Source organism: Pseudorca crassidens, chromosome 18, assembly GCF_039906515.1.
Source record: "Pseudorca crassidens isolate mPseCra1 chromosome 18, mPseCra1.hap1, whole genome shotgun sequence".
Taxonomy (NCBI): Eukaryota; Metazoa; Chordata; class Mammalia; order Artiodactyla; family Delphinidae; genus Pseudorca; species Pseudorca crassidens.
Window position 1 is genome coordinate 18,567,848 of NC_090313.1, and position 12,240 is coordinate 18,580,087.

Genomic DNA, 12,240 nt, shown 5'->3' on the forward strand with positions numbered 1-12,240 from the left:
TTTCACAGATCACTACACATAAAATACCTTTTTACTATATCTTCTCCGTTCCAGCATGGCAGTCCGTCACCAGCCGCTAATTCATTAGCACAAAGTTGATCAGCCAGGCCTCCATAGAATGTCCTGTACAGTCGAAGGCTGTTGATAAATTCTCTGAATGGAAAAAACAAAGAAAACAATTAAACCCCAAAATCCATAATAAATGCCAATATGAATAGCATAATTTGTTATGCATAGTGTTTAGAATGTAACTTTTAAATTTTTCTCTACTTATTTTCATATATTTTCAATACTTTTCTAACAAGACAAAAACTACATTTTTTAAAAAATGTATTCAAATTTATTCTTTACATAGAAGTTTTCACTGGGTATGAACTTTATATAACTCCAGGTCCAAGAAGCTGTGAATAGTATATGCATACGCACACACACACACACACACACACACACACACACACAACACCACTTCAGCTTCCCTAAAAGCCCTCATTAGCTACTGGCATTTAAACCACAGTGATATTAACTAATTTCTTTTCCATATAGAAATGTCAGAGGCTTATAACAAGCTGACTGATTGCTCACTGATTAAAGGTTTAGTAGACTTGGGTGATTTTCCCATGTGGGGCTTCTCTTTGGGGTCTAAGAACATCAGATAATATGTCTTTACTAAATATGAGAGAACCCAGGTATGTAACACACTTCAGAAGCATGAAAATAAAAGTTATTGGAGGGAGTAATATTTAATACATTTATTAAGTTTTTTCCCTCTCATACTATCGGGTTGGCCAAAAAGATCGTTTGGATTTTTCCTGTAAAACCTGAACGAACTTTTTGGCCAACCCAATATTTCCCCTTTCACCATCAATTATGGAAAGGGAAAATTCAACAAAAAAGCAGTTTTTCAATTTAGAAATCCAAGACTTTGGAGTTTTAAAACCAAGGCTTTGAGGTCTCAAGAACTTGAGTTTTAGCATGTCAAAAGACCAAGTCCTTAAGACTTTAGCTCTGAACTTTTAAACATAAACAATTGTTTTGGGGAAAAAGAAAAGAAAAGCCACTAGCCTGATCCAGAGGAAATGCCCCCTCTGGACTAAAAGGCAGGGAGAGGAGATGGAAACGTTGGCAGAAAAGCAAATGTCAGAAATTCGTGGGATGAGTAATTTAAATATAGCAATTATGAAACTGCATTCTCCATTGATACCTTTAAAATGATTTCTTTAAAAATGAAATTAAAGAGCAGGGATGTCTATAAATTATAGCTGGAATAAACAATTTTTAAAAATTAAATCTAATTTTGACAGCACTAATGCTCAACCATTTCAACTTGTAATTCTCTCTCTTATTGGTTTTCAAAGAACTAACTGTAGAAACTGCTGGAGTTGTAAATAACCACTACTCTGTTGGAAGGATAAATATAACTTTCAAATATGTAAGATCTGCAACCATAGAGAAGATCAGAAGTTCCCATGGCAAGTGGCCGGTGAGTATTTAATCAAATTTTTAGCAAAGTTTGACCGGACAAGTGATAATAAAATGGTTGCAGGAAGCACAAATCTCTAACCCACGCTCAATCAAAAAAAAAAAAAAAAAAAAAAAGATGATTCTTTATTTTCTCACTAGCACAGTTAAATGCTTATCTATATTTTATCGATTTCCTCTTCTAGAAAATAAGTCTCTCCTTGATGGCTGTGTTCCACTAACTGGAATGCATGAACAAACATCAATTCTCATGCTGCAGCTACGAAAACATAATTGATGAAATTGACTGGTTCTTTCTTAGAGAGGTGGGGTTTAATGAACAGGAAGATGTATGGCTCCTGTCCTGAATTCTATTCACTATAAATGACCACATGTTTGGAATCAAAGAACCTTTTAGAAATGAAGAGGCCTGGCACAAATGGCTGCAAATGTTGAGAACTTCAAATTGATCATGTAAAACTGAATAGATAATTTTTGGCCCGCAAACCTCCTACTTCACTCTTGGTAAATGGTGCCTTTGTTTCATTTCTCCCTTCACAACCAATCGATCATAAGGGGGAAAGTTCACATCGTTCTTTCAGTTCCCTTTCCCAACGCTACTGCCATTGCCTTAGGTCAAGCCTTGATCATCTTTCTCTGGAATTACTGTACCAGGAGAGCATACCTCCCATCGGTTCCTTTAACCATCACCTCCCATCCTCCATGAGAGCCACCTATAGAAATTCAAATCTGGTAGTCCACAGATTATGCCACGTACTTGCTTAAAGTCATCAATGGCTCTCTATTCTCTACAGCTTTCTTAGAAAGCTACATAAGGTACCCTAGTACCCTCTCATCTCAATTTCAGCAACAACCCAAACCACACTTTCGGGTTCCACAAAAGTGAGATGCGTGCTGTCCTCCAAACTTACTTCCAGGCCTTTGCCTGCGTTGTCTCTGAAAGGATAGTCTCCTCGAAGATTTCCACTCATTCCATAAACCATCGGCTATCAATTATTTGTCACAAAATACTAAACACTATGGAGTGCCAAAATCTGTGTTGGCGCTAGGGATTCATAGCTAAAGAAAACAGTCCCTGCCTTCTAAGAATGCACATTCTGGGAAAAATCCACAATAATAATACAGTATTAATAAGTAGTGTCACATTTGAAGACAAAGAAAGAAACAGGAAATAAGATAACATATCAGTGTTCCATGCAAAAAAAAAAACACAAACCAAGAAGCAAACAACAACAACAAAAATCCAGGATAAACAAAGGTAAAGAGGAACATTGTGTATTCAAAGACTCATACAGTTAGGTTAGCTAGTAAGGAGTGTGCTTATGGGAATCACAGTCAAAGGCAGGACGAAGCCAGATTATAATCGGCCTTGTTGATCATCATAAGATGTTTCAGTTTTATTCAGGTGGTGAGAGCCATTAATTTTTCCAGCAAGCAAGCGACATCGTCATCATCGCAGTATTGTGGAAACAGAAAAGCAGTGAGGTCACTTAGGGGAGTATAAGCAAGTCCAGAGCGAGACGTATGAGGATGGGGAAAAAAACCTTCCAGTCAATGTCAGGAAAATGATAGATTTGAAAACCATTAGGAATCTAGAATTGACAGGTAAAGCAAAGGTTTTAAGATGACTTCTAATTGTCTTCCCCTCCCCAATCAGGTGAACTACACTTTGACAGTAGCTTTGTCTTTGTGACTTGCCCTGGGTTCTAGTCATGTACGCAGAAGTGATGTTTGTTCCCTCCAGGCTTAAGCTTTAAGGACCAACGTGGCTTTGCCAGCTTCTGTTTCCCTCTCCCCTGATGGCAGGCAATGTTTCAGATGGCAGCTGCTCTGTAACTCTGAGGCTTAAAGCCAGAGGAACCGCAACTTGAGCAGTAGCCCTGCTGGTCTGAAATGGGCATTGGTTGGGAACCAAAACAATTTTTTTGGTTCTAAACCAATGATAGGTTGAGGTGTTTTGCTACCACGTCACAACCTAGTCTCTCTTAATTGATACAAAGCTAAGAAAAACAAATGAATAACTGATGGATCATAAGTTCTGAAAAGAAGAGAGGGGAAGGATTATGGAAAACAGAGTGGTTAGCTTTGGAGCAAATTCCCTGAGACTAAAAGAAAGGAAGAAAGTCCACGTGAATGTTGAAATAAGGTTTGATTTGTGAGGATAGAAATTGAGCAGAGAACGTACTTTGGAACTCTATAATTCTGTGTGTGGCAGTTTTGAGGTCACAGGAATGAAGACTAGTGTTGCAAAAAAGTGGTCGCGTTGAAGGTCCAGGAGATCTACACTGGATATAGAAAAATAATAATCATAGTTGAATTGGTAAGAAATGAAGGGCTCAAATAACTAGAAGCCATAGTGAGGTTAGAAACATTGACCTGCTGCCACAGCTCCAGTGAATGTTGATCATGAGAAAAGAATCCATACTTCAGTTCCCAGCTTATGCTCAGCCTACTTTAAAAAAAAAAAAATGCACCAGGTCCTCCTTTTCCAGTTGTACATGAAATGTCACAACGAATAAAACATTATATTCTTTGGATGATTCAAAATTTAAGTTGCTGGAAGGATGACTCTATCCATACATTTATTTTTCTACAGTCATGAGAATATTTCCAGTTAAAATTAGGAGAAAAATAAATTCAAGATGTTAGAGCGTCCAGATAATTAACCTTGAGGAGCTGTGTTACGTACATGTTGTTTGCTCATCTTGGTCTTAAAACATCTCAAGAATACAGAAATCAAACATTATTAAGAGTAACACTCCAAAAATATTTTGTAAAGAGGAAAACATGCTTTGCCAGAATATTTATTCAAAGCCTATATGTCAGGACCACATGCAAATTTATAATTTCTCATTTGGGATTACAACAGTCTAACAAATGATTTCTCTGACTAGGTCTGCCCTCCCATCTTCCCTTCAATGCATGCCCCAAGTTCTTACCAGAATTTGCTCCAGAAAACAGCCATAACACTTTCCTCCTTTAAAATCCTAAGCATTCAGGTAAAATGTCTTACCGTGGCTCATCATCTCTCTACTCTTTGCCCCTTAGTTGCCCTGACAGTCCCCCTTCCCTCCAGTCTCACACCCCAGCCAAAACCACACACTCATATTGCCTAAGAAATCTCTAAGATGCCACCTTTTCTTCTCCCCAGAATGGCCTTCCCTCCCACTTCTCCCTGTCAACCATCTACCCATCCTTCAAAATCCAGCTTTATCCTCATCTCCTCCCTAACTCCTTGCCTGACCAGCCTGTGACGCTTCTGTTGGTCTATCCATTTCTCACGCCACACTTGCCATCTGTTTTATAGCCCTGGTTATCTGGTATTATATTTTGCTGTCTGTATATCTGCCTCCCTGATTAAAGGGTGCATTCTCTAAAGACAAGAGCCATGTCTGCTTTATATCCCCAGGGTCTGGACCACAGTGTGGTACCCCACAGGCACCTAACAAATTCTTGTTGAATTGGCCCCAGATGCGGTGTTAGTTTTTAACAACTTCCAGAATTAGACGTTTCTACAATGAAATACAATTTTCAAAAACGATAATGATAATTTAAAGTCCTTAAAGAGCACAGCTGACTTGGGGAACTTTAAATTACGGGACCCACTCCTAGATTGTGAAGCTATATCAGAAAGACCTTCCTAGAAAATGGAAGGAATCTCAAGGGCAGGACTACAAGCTGTGCCAGATTCTACTAAACAGGTTCAAGGCAGATTCTATATTATATATAGAACATATATAGAGACTATATATATATATATTCTTATGGAGAGAATATAGAAGATCTCACATAAAAACCTGAACGATCTTTTGGGCCAACCCAATATATATGTGTTGCTGAAGTTAACATGTAGTGACACATTAACATTTAGTCACACTGTGGTGTAAGATAGCCATTATAATTAATACATCACAGGTATACTATATTATAAAGACAAGTTAGAAAGAGCCTTAAAGATGATCTGATCCAGTAGTGCTCTGTCCTAAATGCACTCTATCATCACCAAGGAAACATAAACTGTATGCCTAGATTCCTCCCTCAGACATTCAGATTTTGTGCTTGGGGTAGGAACCAGGGATCTGTGTTTTTCTGAAAGCTTCCTACAGGATACTAATGTGCAGCCTCTTATTTTATAACTAAGGAAAGTTAAAACCAAAGAAGTGGAAGGACTTGTGAGACGTGACTAAGTTAGTTATTTAGTCAAGCATTTAGTTAATGCAGACCTTGACATCGTTGTTTCATTAATTAATAAAAATGCCATCACTTTGCAGTATCGGGCAGATATTGGATATTTGACAAGCCAAAGTTGAATGACTCTTTATAGAAAAGAATATTTCTCTGTGTTTAAAATTTTACAGAAATAATCACGCTTTTCACAGAACACAGTAGTAGACTGGTAGACAGATAGAAAACAGATACATCAGTTCTTCCTGCCAAAATCTGCACTTAGAAAGTAACATGTTTAGACAGGATTTATCTGTATCTCTTTACCAATTTGAAAGATCTGGTGCAGGAAGCAGGGAGTGGAGAAAATTCTGATCTCTGGCTAATGAACAGCTTTGCACACTGTGCTAGCACAGGAAAGAGGAAAAAGGCTGGAACACAATTGCTCATTCATAGCTTCCAGCCTTGCTTGCCCTGAGCCGACTGACTGGAGAGGAACATGGACCAACATAGTTAGTGCTTCCTTGCTTCCCATGCCCTGGAGGCCTGCAGTGCCAGAAAGTCTCCTGATCTGTCACGTGGCAAAAAAAAAAAAAAGGATAGAAAAGAAAAAGAAAGAAAGGAAATGCAATTCACCCTGAAGTAATCATTTCTAGTTTGGTTGACACAGGAATGTCCAGTTACTACTCTAAAACCAAGTGACACTTTCAACTGGCTTTACCATTATCATTTGACTTTAATCATTTTTAATAACAAAAGTAACATATCTTTTGGTGAACAGTTAAATAACTAAAAGGCACATGAAGTTCATATCTGTCCCTCCACCGTGTTTCTCCATCCTCCCTCCTGAGGTAACAAATGTTAACAGCCTGGGGTGCTTTCTTCAGTTTCTTCTATGTGCACCCTAACATAACCAAAAACAGACAGACAGAGACAGAGATGGTTTGGTTTTACAAAAGTAGGGTCAAGCTATACACGTACATGCAATTGGCTCTTCTCACTTGACAATATATCATGAACCCTTTTCAAGTTAATAAATCTAGGAGTTACTTATTTTTATACAGATGTATAATATTCCAAAACCTGGATATAGCAACTCTAGCATAATTTATTAAAATAGCCCACTAAGCCAATTTTTACTTTTTAATTTATAAGGCTGACATGTTTCTCATACGTATGGTTTAAAGGGTGACAACGGCGTGTTTCAAACTTTGCTGATTTTCTAGAGAGCTGTTTTCACTTAAGCATATGGCTCCAATCTACATTTGATTTTGCATTTCATTTCATGAGACGTTGCTGGAAACAGCTATGTTCAAAAGTCATACCTCTCAGTCTTAGGTCTTCATCTAGTGGGCATTTGTTTCAATTTTAAAACATTTATCAACTGTTACATAGAACACTTCCTTGCCTTTTTTCCCTTGAACATGATATAAAAGACTATTTCTAACTTTGAGCAAAGCTGATTATCTGGAAAAATGTTGGAGAAGAACCTGATTTTCGAATGGAACTTTTCTCTGTGGAATGTTTCAGACCACACGTTTCTGTATTTAATGATATATATTGATTTTTTCAGCCCTCACATCAGTCCACACATAATACAGAAACCAAATTAAAAGCAGTGCCTCTCACACACTGTTTGAAAATATCTGTAGAACAAAGGTCAAATGTGTAGTTTGCTGGTTAATGGCCTGAGGCAGAGTTAAGGTTAATATGGCACTAATGAACAGGCTCAAACCTGTGGACGTGTCTGACCACGGTTGTCAACAGGAGACATTTAAAGTGTCAGTCTCCTGCCCCGCAGAGGAAATACATAATCACATGCTTCTGGGTAAGGGCTATTTTCTCTGGCAATTCTGAATCTATATTTCATCATTTAACTTAATTCCCAACGAAGTCATTCTATTTGACAAAATATTTGTATAGATCTTGAGAAGGGATTTCTAAAGATTTCTTTAGATTTCTGTTCTATGGCAATAATGGTTCTCGTTGTAAATGCTTGAAAATAATTAAATACATGCAGGCAGATGGGCTATAGGGAGACTGAAATCTAGCTTCTTGGTCCCTTTCTATACAGGCTTCATGATTCCTGGAGAGATGCGGGGAGAGGGTGAGTGTAGCACTAAGAAGCAACGCAGTAAATGGTACCAGGGAGTTTTATCACAGATGGAAATGTGTTTCAAGCACATTGCATTCATATTTGATTACAAAAGAAAATACTGTTTTTTTCTAAAAGCGTAACTCATAAAGTCTGCTCTCTGAACCCACTGCTCAGGATGGAAGCTGTGACCTCAGAACCAGCACTATTCTCCTAGAGAAGGATTTTCTTTCTTCTGACTAAATGATTCCAGGTTTTTCCCTCCTGGTAGGAAGTCTTCTTGTTCATGAGATGGGTTCCCTTCCTTCACAGATTTACTGTGCTTTCTCAACAGAGCTGAAGGTGTTAAGATGGGCAGTAGACTGGGGTGGGGGCACAGGGAAAATGATGGGAAAAAGCACTGAAAACATGCTAACATCCTCCCATCCTCTGCAGAGGATTCTTTTCCAACAGGTGCTGTGTGCTTAAGGCTCCCTAGTGGTGATTTTATACCAGCCCTGAGCTGGACATTCATGACCATCTATACAATTAGTATAGACTCTTCTATTCTCACTTTTCAATATCCCTCAAACCCAACACATTACCATTTAATGTCCCAGTAAGAAGCACCCTTTCTGAAAGCATCCTCCTCTAAAAGAGTGATTTAAACCTGATGTCAAAACCAGGTTTTCAAAACAAGCTCTCACCTCATTTTCCCATGTTGTAAAAAAGTACCTCACAAAGCACCGACTCTGTTCTCCATTAAAAAGGACTTTAAACAAAGACCTTAAGTCATTTATAAAAATAAGCACAGAACCAAACATCCAATATTTAAACAAATCAGATAGTATTAAACTGAGCATCCATCCCAAAGGAGGTGTGACGTTCTCTCCTACCTCATAACTTTGTTCATTTTCATTAAAATATGAAATTATTTGTTCAGTTATACTAGTTTCGGGAAGCATGCTATTAATCTTCCAATAGAAAAAAGTGTCTAGGACCTGACTGGGTCAAGACCAATGAGAAGGTTTAGCCAATCAGAATATTTGCAAATCTAATGATTCTAATATAGGTCATTTATACAAAGAAACATTATAGCTATATTTTGAGATTCAGGATTTTAGGTCAAATCTTGAATGTTACTCTCTTTTGCAGTAAGATATTTTCTGTGGTTGCTAACATTTTAACTACAAACTCCATGACTTAGGGGATAAGAAAACATTCTGGACAATATTTTCTTCTCTCAGCATCAGAACATTAATGAACTACTTTCACTTTGATAGTCTGCCAATAAATGGGCTTCCTTCTCATTCCTTCTTTTCTTTTTTTTTAATTTAATGACTTCAGTCAGATATTCCTGGTTACCTCCATCCACAAACTTGTCTAACTGAGAGACAATATACGCCTGGTACAAATTATTCTCATTTGCATGTTCACTTACTGTATACCTCTCAATGCATATATTTGTGTTCCTGGAGTCTGATATTAAGACAGGCTTTAGGGTCAAGAAATGTATAGTTAACCAGGTTCAAAGAAAAGGAGTTCTTTTAGTCTTCAATTATATTCCTATTATTCTACTAATTCTCATTTTTGGAAAAAAATTACTCTTGAATATCACATGTAAACCAGGTATTATTGTATGCCCAACTTCTGAAAGGTGGCATAGAATATTGCTGCCCAGGGTTAAACAATACATCATTATTATACATAATCACATTTACCCAATTATGACATCTAAAATACTGTCCCTCACATCTCACAAACCATGCTGTGACAAATAAACCAGAAATTTTCTTTAAAAAAATAATAAAATACTGTCCCTATGATCAGAATTAAAGTAATTCCGTGCTTCCATTATGATTATTCATATGTACTTTGTGTACATAAGGCTTAGCTTACATTGGAAAAGGTAAGACAAACCAAATACAGTAAAGATTATAAATCCTTTGGATTCACTCAGTTTGCAGGACCCCAAAGTTGCAGTGTTGCATGTCTAACAAGATTCTTGCTGAAGGAGGGTCAAACCAACACAGCCAAAGGAGCACCTTAGACTGTTAATCTTCAAAAATCATCAAACAGAATCAATCAATTAGAAGAAAATTTGATCTGCAAGTCTGTAAGTCTATGAATATGGGCCTAAACAAAAAGAATTATCCCAACACTACCTTAAAACTTTCATCAGTTGCACTTCTAAGCAAAAGATTCCACATGTGATTCTGGAGACCATGGTATGGCCTGCAAATGGTTGACATAAATTTGTATCTTGAAGGTGAGAAAAATCATAAAAAGCAGAGCCTCTGTTAAATGATATAATCCACTCTAGAAACACATTTCTTCCATTTTGAGCACAATTATGGAGAAATGGGCAGCTTTGTTATTTCTATTCAATATACAACTGGATAAAAAAATATGAATCTCTCTTGATTCCACCTGCTCCCTATTTTTCACTCTTATCTGTATGCATGGTTTGGACACTTCAAATGCCAATGATAGATTTAAAATGATGGAATATTCTTTGCAACAGAAAACCAAGAGAAAGAAAGTGCTTGGTACTCTTGCTGGAGATGAAGCACTCACGATGCTTCTAAGTACAATTACTTTTGCTACTTTAGTAAAAGAAATGAGCCTCACTCATCATCCTGATGTAGGCCCCATAGATTCTGCTAAAAATTCTGAAGTATCTTTTATACACTTCTATAAAAATCATCAATTTCAATACGACACATATTTAAAATCCTCCTCATGGCTTAAAAAATTTGAGTGAAAAAAATGTGAGCTGAATTTGGGGTTCTTTTCAACTTTGCAGATGTTCACTGACTTTCCAAAGGAAAATGGATAAAAGATTCACTTTTTGTGAGAAGGAAGGAAGGGAGGGAGGAAGGTTGCTTTCAGGTATATTAGACAGGGAAAATTGCATTCACAGTTTGGTTTTCTTGATGGGGGATATCTTGAGCCATATAAATGAGATAACCCTATAGTCATGATTATAAATACTATTGAAAACCTTCTATGCTCATCCGGCAAAGCTGCTGTTTATTGTGAAACAGAAGGTTTTTGGAGAACCAGTTAGAAAAATGTCCAAATTAAAGGACATTTTTCCTATGGCTGAGAAATATATTTTATTATTCTTTCTGTAATGAGAAATTTGGGGAGATTTTGACTCACATTAACTTAAATTTGACAGTCTCAGTATCACGGATGTCGCAAATTAACTTGAGGTCCAGAGCATTATGGACCATCGATGTAAATAACTTGAAGAATTTAGAATAAATCTCATATTCCCTGATATAAGCCTATCCTCATCTAAGCAAGCAAGCTATGAGAGCGCTAATCGCAGACACTGATAACCACATACGTTTGCTTTCTGTCATTTTCAATAATCGTTACCATCAAAACAAAAAGCCAGCAGCATGCACTGGACGCCGAACCTCTAAGACCATCACAATTTCAACTTCGAGTTTATACCAAGTACTTGGTATAACACAAATACTGTAGAATATTAGCTTAATTGCCCACTGTTTGGATTTAGTTTCAGATATTTCATGAAATGGTCATTAATTTTTTCCACGAACATCTAGAAAATAAGAGCAAACACAGTTTCAAGTCCTTTGTTTATGAACTTTCTTGTTCTGCGAAGTTTTTATCAGATTCTCAGTGGGATACGTGACCCACAAAAGGTTAAGCACCACTAGCCTAAACTTTTGCCACATGTTTGCTCTGCCTCCTGGCATTCCTTCTTCCTGTGTGCCTGGGTTTTGACCCATGGGGTCCTGCCCTGCATTATTCATGTAGGGCTTGACGCTAGCCTGCCTTGCGCTCACGTTTTCTTAGCCCTGCTCTGGCCTGGCCTCTGGCCCCTCATCCAAAGCCTCACCTTGGCCTGCCCTGCCCTAGGTGCCCTCACTGCCACCACTCACTAAGCACTGTTTTAAATTAAACAGAAATGTCCTCATTGAAGGGAACATGGCCTTTATTTTAGTAAATTAAACGTACAGATAATAAATAACAACGGCACCTCAAAGAAGCACTAACTTCCTTTTCGGAAACAGATTGGAAATTGCTTTCTCCAGTCCTACAAATGATATTAAATTTTTCTCAAGGAGTTGACTTTTCCCTGACCCATGGATATTTTCATCCGCTGAGTATGTGTACACACAATTCATTAAGTCCAGTCTATCAATACGGATTTACCCATGTAAACAAATACATTTACCCAAACACACGCACATCAAGAATTTTAAAATTTGTGGTTTCAATAAAGTATTTTACTAAATAAGGTTTAACAACGTAGCTATGAATTCATGTATTTTAAGCCAACTGATTCTACTTAATATGAACCTTTTGAGCTATCTTGGCAGTCATCCTAAATAATGTTAACTGTTCTTCATTCAGTATATGTTTAAAGATTTTTCCTATTGTAATTTAATTATTTTTAACCACATCACTGTGTTCTCCTGTGAGGTACAGGGTAACAATTAATTTGCTTTCATAGACACACCCATCCTGAATAAGAATGAGGCCCT

The 12,240-nt window shown here is 37.3% G+C and overlaps 1 protein-coding gene across 1 annotated transcript in view; it reads right to left on the bottom strand.

Moving 5' to 3' along the window:
• The window catches only part of GPC5 (glypican 5), a 1,357,540-nt gene that overhangs the window by 1,048,422 nt on the left and 296,878 nt on the right, over positions 1–12,240 (bottom strand). The window contains exon 5 of the mRNA XM_067713048.1: positions 28–153. Within this exon, the coding sequence (XP_067569149.1) occupies positions 28–153 (126 nt within the window). The remainder of the gene's footprint in view (positions 1–27; positions 154–12,240) is intronic.